This window comes from Myodes glareolus, chromosome 16, assembly GCF_982192425.1.
Source record: "Myodes glareolus chromosome 16, mMyoGla1.1, whole genome shotgun sequence".
Taxonomy (NCBI): Eukaryota; Metazoa; Chordata; class Mammalia; order Rodentia; family Cricetidae; genus Myodes; species Myodes glareolus.
In genome coordinates, this window is record NC_142041.1 from 33,473,469 (window position 1) to 33,491,814 (window position 18,346).

Consider the following 18,346-nt stretch of genomic DNA (forward strand, 5'->3'; position numbering starts at 1 on the left):
ATTAAGGGCGCAAATTATGGTTTCAAGTGATAAATTTGGAAACAGAGGTATGCACAGTGATAAAAAAAAGACAAGCTTGTAAAAAACTGAAGAGCTAATACCATAGGGATAAGAAAAGGCTCCCTGGATATGTAACTAAACAACATTCACAAGTGGAACTGCAGCACAACCTTCAATCCTAGTGCTTGGAAGGGCAGAGGGACTCTGGGAGATCTAGCCCAGCTTGATTTACATAGGGATATCCAAGCCAGCCAGGGATGCATAGTGAGATCCTGTCTAAAGGAGTTTATTGTTGAAGAGATGGCTCAGTTCCCAGCACCCCTGTGGCAGCTCATGACTCCCTGTAACTGAAGTTTCAGGGGATCTAATGCCCTTCTGGCCTCGGAGGGCTTCTTGGTACACAGTGACGCATATAAATACACTCAGGTGCATACACAAAATAAATCTTTAATCCCGGCACTCAGGAGGCAGGCTGATTCCTGTGAGTTCATGGCCAGCCTAGTTTACATAACAAGTTCCAGGCTAGTCAGGGTTACACGTTGAGTGAGACCCTGTCTCAAAAACAAAAACAAGGGGCTGGAGGGCTAGCTCAGTGCTTAAGAGCACAGGCTGCTTCTTCCAGAGGATTTGGGTTTGATTCCCAGAACTGGTGGCTTACAATCAGCTGTAACTTCAGTTCTAGGGGGTCTGACAACCTCTTCTGGCCTTCATGGGCACCAGGCACACACACATATATGTACACAGATATACATACAGGTGAAACAGCCATACACATAAAAAAATGAAAAGTGAAAAAATGAACAACAAAAAAGTGTAGCAGTGAGCTAAGGGGGTAGTAGCCCTAGACAGAGGGAACTGCATCCAACAGCTTGGACAGACAGAGCAGGAAGGAACCTGGAGGAAAATGACAGAAGTCAGAACCCACAGTGGCAGGACCTGAGACAGACGATTGATGAGCTCACCACTGGTGGAGCGAAGATGAGCTGAGAAGAGAACTAAGACAGGAGACAGAACCACTGCAGTGGAGCAAACAGGATGAGGAGAGACTGCACCAACTGTAATCAACAGGGGCAACGAAATGTTACCATGTCCTGCTTCTGCTACCATAACTCAAAAAGAATCTGAAACCCAGAGAGCTGTATCATCGTTAGCTACATTTAAAGCCCTTACACAATAATTTATTGGAGGAAAATCAGTAAAGCCCAGTGGTCCAGGTTTGTAATACCAGCTATTCAGGATGCTGAGGCAGCTGAGGCAGGAGGAGCATTAGTTCAAGCCCTGCCTGGATTATAGAGTAAATTTAAGGACACCCAGGGTAATTTAAGACTGTCTCAAACACAAACAAACAGAAGAGGTTACCAATGAGGGCAGCAATGAGCAGCGGCAGATTCCAAGCAGGTGCTGAATTAAGGTAGGTTTCACTGTCACCGTTTTTTTTATTATTATTTTATAGTTTCTAAATTATGAGTATAGTGCTTGAAAATTACCCTCAAGCAATCTTCCCTCCCGCCACCCCCGCTCCAGGCACACTGACCTGTATGTGTTTCTACATTCTTCAACACATGGTTCTGTTTGCCTCTGGGGAAAGCAGAGAGCACTTGAGGGTCCTGTCTCCTTCCTGCATTCTTCTCTTGGTCAACCCTTCTGGAAGACTTGTTGACAACGGCCAAATTCCCAGTGTCACAGGCTGACTTTGTTGGTCTTTCTCTGAGATTATCCTTTGGAATGGTGGGCATGTTGTTTTTAGGCCCTGAATTTATATGTCGCTGACTTTCCTGTTTTGGTGGGTTCCTGCCTGGTCGTGGTCTGGCACCCTCCACTTCCCAGGGAGGCCTTTTCTGTGGGTATCTTCTCTGCTCATTCCGTCTTGACATGCAGCCATCCACTACAGCCTTTCTACAGGACACATCTGAAAAGTCAGTCTGGGAAGCCCCCACAGGTCTGGTGTTTTCATCCTCAGACTTCGGGCTCATTCTATTACCCAGCTCACACTTGAGCTTCCCTTTGGCCTTTGGTCCTCTGCCATAGTTGTATATAAGCTGCGCTGCCTTTTTGGGCTTTGCTCCTCTAGGATCTGCAATAACCACATCTTTCTCACTCTCAGAAGGGCTATGCTCCCTAGGGTCTGCTCCACTCTCTGACCTGGTCACACTTTCTAAACTGGATGTATCCGACGTCTGGTCAGTGAGCCCTTGTGCTTTCTTGACTCTGCTTTGGTGTTTTTCATTCCTCAACTTCTGCCATGGCTGATTGTGAAGGCCATGGTTCTTGAGTGATTTATTAGAAGACTGGAAAAACACCTGTTGACTCTTAGGTTTGCTTCCAGAGGCGTAATTGTGCTGATGAATAGCAGAGATGTCATCGTAAGGATTCTGCCTGGGAAGGTGACAGGGAGGTGAGGAACTGTAATTTCTTCTGCCAATCCTAGAGTCTAGTCTTCTTTGGGTCCCACAATTTAGACCAGAATTTTTTCTCTCCTGAGGAATGAACTCAGCAGCATCTGTACTGAATTTAAAAGTGCCTAGGGAACAAGAAATATCCAGTAAGAAATCAATGCCACTTAGGAACCCCATGACTCAAAAAGGCACATCTAAAAAATATTTTCTTAAGGATGTTGTATAAAACAGGCTTAATGAGATCAGTCTCTTGTGTGTCAGGCTCTCAGTCCTTAAAGATGACAATTAGTATCCTGTGTCTACTGGGCACACTGATGTCCACTCATGCCTAGGCCATCTTGCACTACGAATACACTTTTATCTAAAAATCTTAGAAGAGCCAAAGCCAGGCATGGTAGTATACACTGGTAATCTCCTTACTTGGGAGTCAAATTCAAGAAGAGCCTGAGCTACATGAGACCCTACAACCAAAACTAAAACTTTGGAAGAGGGCAGAGCATGTGGATACATGCCTCTAATCCGAGAACTGAAAAGGCCTAGGCATAGGATCAAAAGTTTGAGAACAGCCCAGGTACCACAGTGAGACTTTGTCTCAAAAGATGAAGGTCAGGTTTAGGGATGAGATATTGGTCAGGAAGTTCCATGTGGTCTTTCAAAACACTAAAGTAGCATTGCATCATAGCAAGCAAATAGGCTTTGAAATCAGCCTAAAATGGGATTAAAATCTGAGCTCAGGGTTATTACCTGACCACCTCAGCCTCAGTTTCTAATCTATAATGAAGGATAACGATGTTTATTTCAAAGGCTATTATGGCACCTTAAAAATCCCATACAGATAATATTAGCATAGGGAGTGTGCTAGTCTCCATCTCTTTCCCCTAGAAATACAGTTTGGGATTTTACATGTAACTCCTACAGTATGTTCTAAAATTTCCAAGCCTTAAAATCTAACCTTACTTTAACTTCAGCCTACTCACTACCCCCACAAGGTGATTCTGCATACAGTCAGCTCAGTTCCTGAAGCCTAAAGAAATCATCTGCCAGGGCAGGGGCATGGTGGTACACATTGTTAGTCCTGGCACTCAGGAGGCGGAGGCAGGCAGATGTCTGTAAGCTTGAGGCTAGCCTTGTCTACATAACTGAGTTTCAGGTCAGCTACACAGTAAGACCCTGTCTCAAAAAATAAAAAGAGAGAAATTATCTGCCCAATGACACAAAACCAGTCAGTAACAAAGTCACAGTAGCAACCAACAGTCTGTAAGGCATACATTTAAGTCCCTGACTACCATTTATTGTTTGTTTTAAGTCATCTATCTTCTGTCATATGAGAAAAGGCTTCAATATGTAGCCCAGGCTGCCTTCAATTCACTATATAGCTCAGGCTGGTTTCAAACTTAAAATCCTCTTGCCTCAACATTCTAAGTGATACAATTACAGGCATGCAGCATCATATCCCCGCTTTATCACGTTTTAATATGTTACTTAGCCCCAGATTTCTTATATGTAATGGAGAACATACTCCCTCCATCAGAGCTGCTAGGGAAACTAAGTTGGTAAAGATAAAGCAATAGCAGGCCTACAGCAGTTAAAATGATACCTTATGATTGCTGTTAGAGCTACGACTATCTGAACACAGATTCCAATGGGCAACTGCAAACCTTGTAGACTTAGTATGTGCCACACACTCGTCTAAGCACTTTTCATGTGTTAACTTCTTTATTCTGTTTTAAATGTGTACGTGTAGGGATCTCTGTGAGTCTAAACCATGAGTGTGTGGGTGTCCTGAGGCAGAAGATATCAGATCCCCTGGAGCTGGAGTTACAGGAAATTCTGAGCGACCAGGTGCGTAGGTGCTAAGGACCAAACCTGGTCCTCTGGAGGAGCACCAAGTCCTCTTAACAGCTGAGCCATCTCTCTAGCCCCATTAACTCATTTAATATTCACATTCCAGATGAGAAAGCACAGTAACTTGCCCGAGGCCACAGGCACTCCAAGGCAAGTTCAGAACTCTGACTTGGAACACGTAGCACTCATGACTTGTCCTCATCCGTACATTGCACACTGACAGGGGCAAGGTAGCAGATACCACAGAAACACAGTGAAGAACTGGCGAAATCATACGGGCCACAGAGAAACCTCTCAATCCAGGATCTGTCCCAAACACTTCCACGTAGGTAGCGCTGAGGATGGAGTGGAGGGCCTCACAAAATGGCGAGAGGATTAGACAGACTCCCAGAGCAGAAGAGGTATTCTGGAAACATGAGATAGACTTACAAGTGGGAATGAGTAAACTGTACCAAGAAGTGCTATACATTTCTCTCCTGCTTTGAAGAAGCACGGATGGGAGGGGGGCTAGGAAAAAAAGATCAGTAAAGCTGCCCAATAGCCTTTCACATTGAGTAGCAGTAAACAGATCTAGACACGCTGTCTAGCCATACAGAGTTGTGTTTTCACTAGATCTAAGAAAAACCTCAGAACGACCCTTAAAAAGACACAAGGAAGGAAAAAGGGGCACACGAATCAGGAAACTGTACTATGGCACAGGTCAGACACCTGTTCCACTATTTAAGTAGAAGTTTTTCTGTAGTGAGCTGTTTTCTCACCAAAGCATCATTATATTACAAGGGGCATTGGCGACCTAACAAAGCACAGCAACATGCAGTGCTGTACACAGAGTTGGCATTAGAAAGCCTGTTCACAGGCCGGGCAGCACTTGGGAGGCAGAGCTAGGTGGGATCACTGTGAATTCAAGGCCGTTCTGGTCTACAGAGTCCCAGGACAGCAGGGCAGTTACACAGAAAACCTCTGTTTCGGAGGTGGGTGGGGAAGAAGAAAGAAAATCTGATCACACAGGAAAAAAAGACTCCCCTGTTCTAGTCCGTCATTTAAAGACCTTATGCAACAGTTCTCAACTTGTGGATCTCGATTCCTTTGAAGGTCGAACAACTCTTCCAGAGGGGTCACCTAAGACCACCTAAAACACAGATATTTACATTATGACTTATAACAGTAGCAAAATTACAGTTATGAAGTAGCAGCAAAAATAATTTATTGGGAGCAGGGGCAAGAGAGATGGCTCAGTGGTTAAGAGTACTGGACGCTCCTCTAGAGGATCCAGATTCAATTCCCAGCACCCACATGGCAGTTCACAACTGTTCCAGGGGATCCGATGCCCTCACAAGATAGATCTGCAACCAAAACACCAATGTACACAAAATAAAATAAATAATTAAGAAAATAATTTTATAGTTGGGGTCACAACATGAAGAACTGCATTTAAGGGCTGAATCATCAGGAAGGTTGAGAAGCACTGCCTTAGAAGAGTGTGTGTTAGTGATGATGGACAAAGGCTATAAAACAAGTACAGTCGGGCGTGGTGGGGATGCCTTAACCCCAGCACCTGGCAGGCAGAGGCAAGTGGATCTCTGTGAGATCGAGGCTAGCCTGGATTACAGCGCAAAGATACACAGAGAAACTGTCTCGAAAAAGCAAAAAATAAAATAAAGAAAAAAGAAACAAGGAAGTAGGGATTCCTTGAACAAGGGGACTCAGCAAATGCTCTAGGGAGTAGAAGCACAGTCCCAAAGGTTAAAGCTGTGAGTCACAATGACCTCACCCACCTCTGCTTCAGACACCTACCGGCATGGAAGGATGTCAGAGGTGACTGAGAAGGAGAAGCCCAAGGGATTCAGGGTAGAGGGCTAGTGAGGGCCTAGAGGGGTTGGAGAGCAATGTATCTGCCTAAAGTTCCCACTCCCCAAGAAGGGTTAGCCAAATCTGGGGTGTGCCAGTGCAGTGTTCTTATAATCTTTCAACTGAGACATGAACGTACACCTTTCCTGTCGCTCGGTACACAGACACACGCGCAGTCTGACTAGCTGTGACTAGCGTCCCATCAATCTGTCAAAAGCACAACTATAATTCAAGCCAAAGCGGGACACTGCTGGGCTGCTTTTTTATGGAGTGGGTTGTGACAAGCGGGTTTGGGTTTGTTCTGGTGTTGTTTTATCGTAACGTTACAATATGTTGTTTATAGTAAAAGAAACCACTGCTTCTCCCCCTCAACCCTCATCCCGCCCTTCCAAGGGGCTCACTATGTAACCTTGGCTGGCCTGGAACTGAACACGTAGATGAATTGAACTCAAAGATCCTCCTGCTTCAGTCTCTCAAGTGCTGGGATTAAAGACATAGTGGTGTCCTACACCACTGAAACATTTTGGTTCACTTAAAAAACTTTTTTTGTACTGTGTGTGTATGTGTGTACAGAGAGGAGGGAGACGGGATATATGCCACGTGTGTGCTGATAACCTCGGTGGTCAGAAGAGGGCGTCAGATCTTCTAGAGCTGGGGTTACAGGTGGTTGTGCAAACCGAACGCGGTTCTTCTGGAAGAGCTAGTAGTGTTCTCAAACACGGCACCAACTCTCCAGTTTCCTGGTTCATTTTTACGTTTTAGGTAGTGTGCATTAATATCCCAATGCAAAAGGTTTCTTTTTGATCGCTGTCCACAAAATCTGAAACCTCGGATCTACCAATACAACGTGAATGGAAAGAACTTCTATTAACAGTCAAATGAGGCTGTCCCAACCAGAGTAGCTTCGGGAAGGCAAGGGAGCCAACAATTAGGGACGGAACGTGTAGGGTCCGGAAATTAGCTTACTAAGTCCACACTGACAGACGAGAAAACTGAGGTTGGATCACGCACATCGGGGCAAAGTGGGATTTCAAAGCCCTCGAGGCTGGAGCTGCTGGCGCGCGCGCGGAACGCCGCGGCTCCGGGAGGTTGCGAACACTCCCCGAGCGCTGCGCGCAAACTCGCTGGACTCCAGGGCCCGCTACGGGGACTCGCCGCCGCCGCCTCCTCCTCCGCCCGCCGGACTCCGGCCGCGCTGCCTCGGCAAGGCCGGAAGGAGCCCCGCGGGGGCGCGGGAAGCCCACCTCCCCCACGTCCCCTCGCTGGGACCCGGGACCCGTCCGTTCTCCTCGGAAACCCAGGGGCCGAGCTTCACCACCCTATGGAAGATGGTGGAGGGTCCGTCCGTGCGGCGCGCGTGGCTTGGCCCTTGCGAGCCACTGTCCCCGCGCAGCACGCGCCCCTCTCGCCACCTAAGGGCCCTTCCGATCTCCTAGCTTGAATACACCGCCGCACCCTAGAGGTCCCGCGCGGGGAGACGGACAGTACCTGAGACCGGAGGTGCCTCCGCCATCCCGTGCTGTGCAGCAGCACCTCGAGCGAGCCCCGCCACCGAGCGAGGGCTGTCACCTGGTCACGTGTCCCGGATTTCCGGCGCCGAAAAGTCGCGCCTGCGCGCGCGTAGATGGCCACGAGGGGGTGGTGCCGCTCGTGTGTGCCGTAGAATGGCGTCTTTGGGACGTCGGAAAATGCAACCGGCCTGGCGGGAAAGCGGGGACGGGTGGCTGAAGGGGGCCCGAATCTCGGGAGCTGGGCCGGACTTGTGTTGATTTTCATTTTGAGAGGTGCTGTGTTCTCCGGCTGCAGCTTCTTTTTGTCGTGTCCTGCCGTGCGCCCAGCTTTAAATGGCCTTCAGATACAATCTGCCTGGAATGGCTCACTCAGGCGACGAGGAGGTGGGGGGGGTACTGTAGTAATCAAAAGGGGGTGTAATGGGGGCAGAATGGATCTTTCTTGTCTCAGCCTCCTTTGTAGGCGTGCATCAGCAAATGCAAATGTCTTAGTTCTACTTTGGGTTTTATTTGTCAAGGTGACCCAAGCCTTTAATCCCAGCACTCCGGGGGCACAGGCAGTGGTTCTCTGAGCCTGAGGCCCCTACAAAGTGAGTTCCAGGCTAGCCAGAGTGGCGGAGTAAGACCCTGTCTCAAACATTCTCCACGATGTCTGTGACCACTTTGGTCACAGGGCTTTGTTCTTCCTTCTAACACCTATAGACTAAGAAGCCCTTTCTACTGGGTTAGCTTAGCCTTCCCCGATTAACTTAACCCAGCAAATCTGGGTATCCTTTAGGAAATATATTTGAAAAAAAAAATGACTCAGAAAGGTTAAGATATTGTATGTCTAAATATTGCAGCTCTGAGGGAAAAGGTAGCTATCCTGATAGTGGGGAACCAAGGAGTACCATAGAGTCAACCACACAACAAACCTCACAATAGAGACTTATTGAGAAAGATACAGGAGGATGGATGGGTGGCTGCCTCTGCTCCAGTGAGAAGCAGGCTTTATATAGGGTTTCTTGGGGGGCAGGGTTCCAGGGTGACCTGGGATTGGAGGGATTTTGTTAGTAAAATCCTCACCGATTTTGTAGCACTGTGGGGCCAGTGAGTCTATGAGGCCCTGGAAGGTGAGGATGATCTGAGCCACCCACTGGAGATGCTGGTTGAACCGAAAAAACCAATAGTTCATAGCTAGGGAAATAGTTCTGCCACTCCAGTAGCAACGCTATGGTCATACCCAGGACTGCTAGAGGCTATGACCTGAACTGCCCCTTTGTCGTACCATGCCACCGTAAACCTTGTCATGGGAATTGGCAAGGGTTCTTCACCAGGTCTCACCCCTAGTTTTGGAAAAAGGACCACCAGGGCACAACTCCCAGACCACCAAGCAGGTAGGCAGTGGTAAACTTGAGTGCTGAAGAGAATTGAGGCATGGTGAATGTTTGGGCACAGGGGACCGGACTGGGTGGTAGTACTAAGGATCAAGGTATTATCACAATCTGCAGGATCCAGGGTACCCACAAAGTGTATCTGGGGGGAGTTAAAGCAGACTGAGATACTGAAGAGAGATGTGGGAGGGATAAGGGGTGGTAGTGTTGTTTAGCTTATAGCAATTAAGGAGAAGTTGTAAGCTCCTTGAGGTGCTAATGGCTAGGCAGGATCCCCAAACTTCTCTAACAGTCAAAACAGCCATTCCCAGCTCCTTAAGTCTAGGCTTCTCTAATGGCCCTTTCCAGATCCTGCCCTACAGGAAAAAAGAAAAAAAAAAAAAACAAAAAACAGCCCAAGATCTGGCCACAAAATCCCACCAATCCTTGAGCTTGCCCCAAGATCAGGCCACCCTAGACAGCTCCACCCCACCAAGAAACTATATAAACCTTGCTTCTCACTCAGTTCTTCGCTGCTTCTCACCCAAGCAGAAGCAGTCACCCTTCCTCCCATGTCTTTCCCAGTAAATTTCTCTTGTGAGGTTTATTGTTCAGCATGACTTTGTGATAGTCCTTGGCTCCTGACTGCCAGGATACCTTTCCCCTCAGAGCTGTTAGACTTAGCAGTGGTGAGGTGAGAGAGTCTAATAGACCAGTGGACAAGGCCACAGATGGTGGTTAGTCAGGCTGATATGTGGAGGTTATGGTCTGAAACGAGACGGTGTGACAGGGAGGTGGGATCAACATTGTCTAAGAGGTAATACTAGGGATGTAGGAGCTTTGGATCACTTCTTTAACAGTGCCTGTACCTAGGGTTTGAGTGAATGGGGTGTGTACCCTCTGTATTGTGATCATGCCTAATGGGCAACTGTGATAAATGTTAAAGTTTACCAAGGATCCACCTCTCCCATCTGGGGTGCCATAGGTCCTTGATTAGGATATAAAAGATGCCCCATTCTGCACAAATGTCATGCTTCCCTGAATATACATCACATCTCCACTAAGGTAGCCTCCATTAGCCTCTGGCCAACATCAACAGTAATTTCTTGTTTGAGCATAGAGAAAGCAAGCATAGGGGACAGATGTTTTAGAAGTCTATTTAGGTGCCATAGGGACAACCTGCGGGTGAGCAGGCTCCAGCTCTCACCACTGGAGTGGTCTGGTTGAACCACTGAGAACAGTTTTCCTGAACCTTTGAAATCTTAGTATAACAATAGCACGGGGGTGGGGTGGGGATCTGAAACACTTTTTATTCCCTTATGTCACTTTCTCATTCCTTTAGAACTGTCACTTTCATGCCTTAAATACTTTCTGGGACCCTCAGAACTTTAGCTTTACATCCTCCATCTAACTGTTTACTAGAGACACACATGGTTGTCACTGAGTGCAGTCCTTGCAAAGCAAGTTCCTTCAGATCCTTTGTTTTGCTCTTCTTCCTCTGTCACAGTCAGGTGTGGTCCACCTGACACAGGACACCTTAAACAAACGTGCTTGGGTCTAGAGGAGGAGGAGCCATCACCAAACTCTAGAGCCAGCTTTCCCATAAAGTGCAACGACTTTAATATTATCCACACTCAAAAGACATTCGAGTCCCCATCAGACTGAATTCAGTAACTAGAAAGCTCAGAGATAAATTCTGAGCCCTGGCCATCAAAACAGTCACAGCAACCAGGACTAGCAGTGAGCTGGTAGAGGCAGAGAAGGCAAAAACAAAACCAATAAACACAGAATACAGGAAGCTTACACACTCAAAGATCAGTCAGAAACAAAAGATGTGGTCACCAGTATTCATCCATTCAGCTGAGCCTAGCTCATTTCCATCTCGGCTCCCATGTTTGCCACAAGACTTATGGACACAACAGAAAACACAGACTCATCTGTGCATATAGACAGACAGCAAAACTTTCCAAAGGACCGGATGGGCTGTCGACATCTGCTTTTGCCCTGGATGGGAGCAAAAGGATTTTGTAGTTGCCTGATGACAGGATTGGGTTTGGCTATAGAAGGATTCTGGGTGTCCTATAATCAGGGATGCACTGGGAGGCTAGCAAGGGAAAAGGGATTTCCGACTGTGAAATTTGGAGAAGGAGGAGGGGAAGAAGTGGTTGGCCTGGTCCAGTGGATTGGGGGAGAGATAGAAATAGAGGCTCCCATTTTGGCTAAGAGGTCCCTTCTCAGCAATGCGATGGGATGGATTGGCACCACCAGAAAGGAATGGCTAAGGTGAATATCCTTAAAGATGTAACTAAGTGGTAGGGTTTGGTGAGGTTGGCAAGTCTGTCACCCTACCCCAACAACAGGAGAATAAGGAGAGGTGGGTCCCTAAAACTGTCAAAATAGAGTAGGTGGCCCTGATGTCCAAAAGGAAGATGAGTCACCTGATACTGTGATGACTACCCACCTACCTGATATCCCCACCATTGTACTTGACCAAAGCATTGACTTAAGACTTCTTCCATTCTGTAACTATAAAAGTTCCCTAACCTCTTCCACAGTAGAATATGTCGGGATAACCCTAATCCTTGTTCTCACTCATGGTTACTCATAATTGGTCCTGAATATAGAATATCATTTACACAGGGCTGGAGAAATGGATCAGCGATTAAGAGCACTGCCTGTTCTTCCAGAGGTCCTGAATTCAACTCCCAGCAACCACATGGTAGCTCACAACAATCTGTAATGAGATCTGGTACCCTTTTCTGGCCTGCAGGCATACATACAGGCAGATAAATAAATGAATCTTTAAAATATCATTTATACATATAAGCAAGAGTTGTGTTTTGATTCAACAAACTACAGACTAGAAGAAATTCTTTCCTGAAATGACTGACAGGGAGCATTCACCTCCATCCATAATATAGACCTGATGGCTTAAAAAAAAAAAAAGAATCAGTAATTGACAGGATATTACCAAGAGTGATGCATTCAAAATTAGTTCAGGAAGTACTGCATCAATATCTGTCCAGCTCTTTGATACAGTCTCCATAGGTAGAAAATCACAGCCCAGGATGTGTATGCCCTTTTCTGTCATTCTGGATTCTAATCTTGGAGAAAATGCTCATGGCTCAACATACACAATTTTTGAAGAACAAATCACTTTCAGAGATAAGGCAGTTTGGAAAGCCAATACAAGGTAAAAATCCAATTTTGTAGAACCCAGTTTTCTCTGAACTATACCACAACACTGCTTACTATATGTGATAAATGAAGAATCTGCATTTGTTGAATAATTCAGGCTTCTCCAGGAACGCGAAGTAGATCCATCCTGGAACTTTCTCTCTCTCTTTTTTTTAATATTTATTTATTTATTATGTATACAATATTCTGTCTGTATGCTGCAGGCCAGAAGAGGGCACCAGACCCCATTACAGATGGTTGTGAGCCACCATGTGGTTGCTGGGAATTGAACTCAGGACCTTTGGTATAGCAGGCAATGCTCTTAACCACTGAGCCAGCCCCCATATATACTATTTTTTCCCCCCAGAAAGATTAGTTGTACAAGACAAATGAAATTCAAGGAAGTAAATTGTGCATGTAGAGGAAGCAGGTCATTCATTCCGAAAGATTATTTGAGATATATCTAGGCCAGTGGAAACTGAGAAGGGAACTGGGCTTGAGGAACATTTAGGCTGGGCAGAGGTGGCAAGCAGGAGGCAGAGGCAGGGGATCACTGAGTTCAAGGCCAACCTGGTCTACAGAGTGAATTCCAGGACAGCCAGGACTACACAGAGAAACCCTGTCTCAAAAAACTAAGAGAGAGATTTAGGAGTTAAAAGCAAGGACTGGGGTCAGTAAAATAACTTAGTGATAAAGGTATTTCCCTAGGACCTACAGTGTGGGGAGGGAACCGACTCCTGTAAGTTGTCCTCTGACCTCCACATGCACACTGTGGCACATGTACCCCCAGAATAAACAAGGTGATTTTTTTTTAAAAGCAAAGCTGAATGTTTTATTGGCTATGTAGGAGGAAGTAAGACATAGGCAATTCTAGAACACTCTGTTTGGATGTTAGGATGATTTCTCTGGTTGGAGGGGGAAACAGCAGAGACTTGGATCAAGACAAGGGCTGTCTTTGCCATGTGACTGTGAGGTGCTGAGTGAGTCTGGGACAGCCAAGGTACTGTCCGGCAAAGAGCTGGATATTTGCAGCCTACAGGAACTACTAGAGATCCACAACTGATTACAATGTAAAGAGTAAGTGACCGACCATGGGGTGCTCAGTACCTGTGGGCCCATCTATCTGGTAGAGGGAGCATAGAGATTTTAAGAGACAGAGGACCAGGATGGACGCTTGCTATTAGTGTCTTCTAGTTGCTGCACTCAGGAAATCTTACGATGGTCGCCGAAACGAGGCCTGCCTAGTGACATGCCAATGGGAATGGAGGGGATTCCTAGACCGCCAACGGCTGCTGAGGAAGGGAGAATCTGTCGTCTCCAAGGATGAGCCCCGAAGGCCATCCAATCTCAAGTGTTCGGCCCTAAACACATGAACATGTGAGCAAAACTAAGTGGGTTCTGTAGGTTACACATATTTATGTAGTAATAATTATAAAAGAGCTCATGGTTTCAAGAGAGTGGGGGATATGGGAGGAGCTGAAGCAAGGAGATGGGGGTGGGAATGATATAAATAGGGTGTACTCATATATAAAATTCTCAAAAAAGTTTAAAAACAAATAGCATTCTGAAACTCAGGAGGAAGACTGGCGCTAGAAGCACAGACTTGAAGGTCAGTAGTGAAGGCCACAAAAATAGCTGAGGTTTCGCTCAAGTACAGTAGAGCAAAGAAAGTGTGGTGGATAAAAGCTGGAATCCTGAGGAACGCTCAGGGTAGAGAGCGGGGTTCCGGGGAGCTGTAGCGAGAACAGTCAGAGAACAGGAGGAATGAGTATGGCACAGCCAGCAGTGAAGAGTTAGGAGTGACTGCTGCTTGGTGGCTTAACATGGTGTATGTGGGCAGCCAGACATGACCCATCAAAATGAAAAATTACAAGACCCTGGAGGTGAGTGCAGTGTGGCTACCATGGGCTGGTGAGAAGAAAGCTATTTAGGGGAGAGTCAGAGAGTTGCAGCCCAGCTTTGATAAAAAACAACTGCCTGTTCACTCAAGAAACTCTTGTTTCCTTCCTTCCTTCCTTTCCTTCCCTCCTTCCTTCTTTCCTTTCTCTCTTTTTTGTTTTTTGAGACAGGGTTTCTCTGTGCTGCTTTGGAGTCTGTCCTGGAACTAGCTCTTGTAGATCAGGTTGGCCTTGAACTCACAGAGATCCACCTGCCTCTGCCTCCCAGAGTGCTGGGATTAAAGGCATGTGCCACCACAGACTTGTCGAAACTCACCTTTTTTTAAAAAAAATATTTATTTATTTATTACGTATACAATATTCTGTGTGTATGCTGCAGGCCAGAAGAGGACACCAGACCTCATTACAGATGGTTGTGAGCCACCATGTGGTTGCTGGGAATTGAACTCAGGACCTTTGGAAGAACAGGCAATGATCTTAACCACTGAGCCATCTCTCCAGCCCTGAAACTCACCTTTCTAAAAGAAATAAAATAGTATCACAAAGGTTAATATTACTTCAGAAACAAGAATAAATGGAGATCAACACACAGTGTTTCACCTCCGAGCAGCAGAGCCGCTTTTAAGGCCGTCTTTGTCTTCTGCAGACACAGACGCAGCGAAGTCCTTAGACCAGTTTTACCCCACAGCCACAGCCTCGACGGCTCTCTTGTGAGACTCCAACTGGAACTAATAGAACACGTTCCCAAAAGGGAACAGCTTCTTCTAGAAAGAGCATCCTATCTGATTGGTGGTGAAAAGTCAAATGAAGCAGAAAACACCATTAAAGACAAGGCAAAGGAAGAACTCCTTTACATGCTAGTTCAAAAACCGTATTTGAAAAGAGGTTTGGGGAATGGGTGTGCTTTGTACTGTCACTGCTTCCTCAGTGGCAATGTCTCTGAGAATCCACCAAGAAGCCTCAGATTAGATTACTGCGAGGTCATGAATCTGCTTTTTACTAAACAACAAAAGTGTTAACTCTAAGGCTAAGATGGAATGTTTATTAAAGATGTTATTAAATAAAACATTTAAACTAGCAATACATACATACATACATATGAATACCCCTCCTCCACTCAGTGTTGAAATTTAATTTGCCATTTTAACAGTATTAAAAGGTAGGACCTTTCAAGAGGTGGTCAGATCACAGGGGCTCTACTCTCAATAGGTTAAGGGGGTTGGAGAGATGGCTGAGCAGTTAAGAATACTGGCTGCTCTTCCAGAGGTCCTGAGTTCAATTCCCAGCAATCACATGGTGGCTCACAACCATGGGAGCTGAATTCCTCTTCTGGTGTGCTTGAAGACAAGACAGGTCACTCATATACATAAAAAATATTTAAAAAAAGAATAGATTAAGGCCATTTGTAGATGGAAGTTTCTGTCCCGCCTGATCCTGCAGCTGTTCAGTCCCAAAGAAACACAGAGGCTTATGCAATTATAAACTGCTCATTACTAACTAGCTCTTACACCTTAAATCAATCCATAATTCTTGTCTATGTTTAGTCGCGTGGCTTGGTACCTTTTCTCAGCAAAGCATTCTCATCTTGCGTCTGCATCTGGCTGGTGACTGCACCTCTGCCTTTCCTCTTCCCAGAATCTCTTACTTTGGTCGCCCTGCCTGTACTTCCTGCCTGGCTACTCGTCAATCAGCATTTTAGTAAACCAAAATGAGTGACAAATCTTTACAGAGCACAAGAGCATTGTCCCACAGCAGTTGTTATGGTAGGAGTGGGTGGATTATGGCTAAAGGGGGTGGAGGTTTTGTTTTCAGTCTTACGATTTCTCCATGTGATGCTTTCTTCCATGTTATGATGTAGCCAAAAGGCCCTCAGCAAATAACCCCCACCCCATCTTGGACGTCCTAGCTTACAGAACTATGAGTCAAACGTACACTTCTAATCTACTCAGTCTGTGGTATTTTGTTATACCTTCAAACACACCAAAAGCTGATGGTGGTGTACGAACTAGGGAGGTAGAGGCAGGTGGATCTCTGTGAGTTCGAGACCAGCAGCCTGGTCTACAGAGCCAGTTCAGGATAGGTAGGGCTGCTACACAGAGAAACCCTGTATCCAAAAAACAAACAAACAAAAACAAACGAAAGAACAACAAAAAGAAAACCACTCCACGACAAAATGGCAAGAAGTAATGGTGAATATCCAACTTGGTAACACAGCAAAACCCCATTAAAAAAGAAAATGAAAGGAAGCGTGTCTGCTGTGATAATCCCTGATAATGGTATCATTTGGTTATATTAGGTTTTGGATAATGTCAGGGTATTGTCTAGTTTCATTTGTTACGATGATAAAACATCCTGACACAAGAACAAAACAACTTTGGGGAGAAAGAGGGTTATTTGAGCTCAATTCCAGGTCACAGTCCATCTTTGTGGGGAAGGTGTGGGAGGAATTTCCAGCAGTAGCCATACTGTATCCAGTCAAGAGCAGAGAGAATATCAAATGCATATATGCTTGCTTGCCTGCATCCTGACCAACTTCTCAACATTTCAGGATCCCTGCCTAGGAATGGTATTACCCACAGGGGCTGAGTCTTCCCTTATCAACTACTCAAGACAATGACAACAGACCAGCCCAATGGAGGCAATTCCTTATTGAAATTTTCTTCCCTTGGGATTCTAGGCTGTATTAAACTGAAAAGTAAAGCTAACTATCCTAGACATTAAAATGGAAACAGAATTGAAAATAAGAATAGGAGGGTAAGAGGGCTGGAGAGATGGCTCAGAGGTTAAGAGCATTGCCTGCTCTTCCAAAGGTCCTGAGTTCAATTCCCAGCAACCACATGGTGGCTCACAACCATCTGTAATGAGATCTGGTGCCCTCTCCTTGACTGTAGGCACACATGCAGACAGAATATTGTATACATAATAAATAAATAAATAAATAAATAAAAAGAATAGGAGGGTAAGGCAAGTATTTTGAGTCATTAGTACATGATTCCTGAAGTTCTCAGGTATGAGATTGCTCAAGAGTATACATTGTTTCAGCTGGGAGATGGTGGCACACACCTTTAATTCCAGCACTCAGGAGGCAGAGGCAGGTGGATCTCTGTGAGTTCTAAAACAGCCTGGTCTACAGAGCAAATTTTAGGACAGCCAGAGCTACACAGAGAAAACCTGTCTAAAAAAAAAAAACCTCAGCCCCATAAAAAAAGAGTATACACTGTTTCAAGGCCAGCCTGGTCTACATAGTGAGTTCAAGGACAGCCAGAGCTACATAGTGAGAGTCTGTTTAGAAAAAAAAAAAACCCACAAAAATAAAACAAATAAAAACCAAACAAAAAAGGATACACATTGTAACTATAATGGAAGAAACATTTCAGGGGCTGAGTGAGAAAGAAGAGTCCAGGGAAGAGACCAAGTGACCAGACAAGTGGGAAAACTCAGACAAGGCAGGAAAATCAAGAAAGGCTTGAAGGAAGTTATGATGGGCACTGTATGTTTGCTCATGGAAGACTTTTTGAGAAAATGAGGTTTGTGGCCATGGGAAAGGGTTTACAGGTATGCCATATCCCACTTGTCACCGGAAGGGAGGGGCTCACTGCTTTTGGTAGTCTCTGGGCTTCTTACAGAATCAAAACAACTAGGATTCAGTATGCTTATTGGCTTCATCTGCAGAAATGTGAAAAGCTGGTGTCCATGACAACATCAGCTGCCAAGTCAGGTTGGAGAGGGAGCAGACTGAGTATAAGCTGAATGAGAAAAGAAGGAAAATGTATTAGCTACTTGCTTGGTTGCTGTGACGACAAAATATCTGACAAACCAACTGAAAAATGAGGGTTTATTTTGGCTGGCAGTTTGAGGGTACAGCCCATCATGGAGGGTCAGTCACGGGGGCAGGAGCTTGAGGCAGCTCGTCACACTGCATCAGGACTCAGCAAGCAGAGTGGTGAGTCCTTGTGCTCAGCCATTTTCTCCTTTCTATCAGTGCAGCCCCCCCATCCCATAAAATCACGTCACCAACTGGGTGGGCTTCCACCTCAATTAGCCTGCCTGATCTAGATAATCTCTCACAGGTACCAGCAGAGGCTTGTCTCCTAGATGAGTCTAAATCCCACCAGGCTGACAAGACTAACCACCACACAGAGAGATAGTAAAAATCCAGAAGTCGGGAGCTGGAGAGACGGCTCAGTGTTAAGAGCACTGGCTGCTCTTACAGAGAACCCGGGTTCAACTCCTAGCACCCACAAGGCAGTTCACAACTGTCTGTAATTCAGTGAGGCACTGCTCACACGTGGTGTACAGACACACATGCAGGCAAAACA

At 45.8% G+C, this 18,346-nt stretch overlaps 1 protein-coding gene across 2 annotated transcripts in view; it reads right to left on the reverse strand.

Annotated features, from left to right (window-relative positions):
• Window positions 1-7,695, reverse strand: part of Nfx1 (nuclear transcription factor, X-box binding 1) — a 60,050-nt gene extending 52,355 nt beyond the window's left edge. For both annotated transcript variants that reach the window (XM_048419754.3, XM_048419755.3), the window contains exons 1-2: window positions 7,578-7,695; window positions 1,535-2,521 (exon numbers count right to left, since the gene is read on the reverse strand). In XM_048419754.3, coding sequence (XP_048275711.2) covers window positions 1,535-2,521; window positions 7,578-7,602 — 1,012 coding nt within the window. In that variant the 5' untranslated portion in view covers window positions 7,603-7,695. The remainder of the gene's footprint in view (window positions 1-1,534; window positions 2,522-7,577) is intronic.
• Between the last annotated feature and the right edge of the window lie 10,651 nt (window positions 7,696-18,346).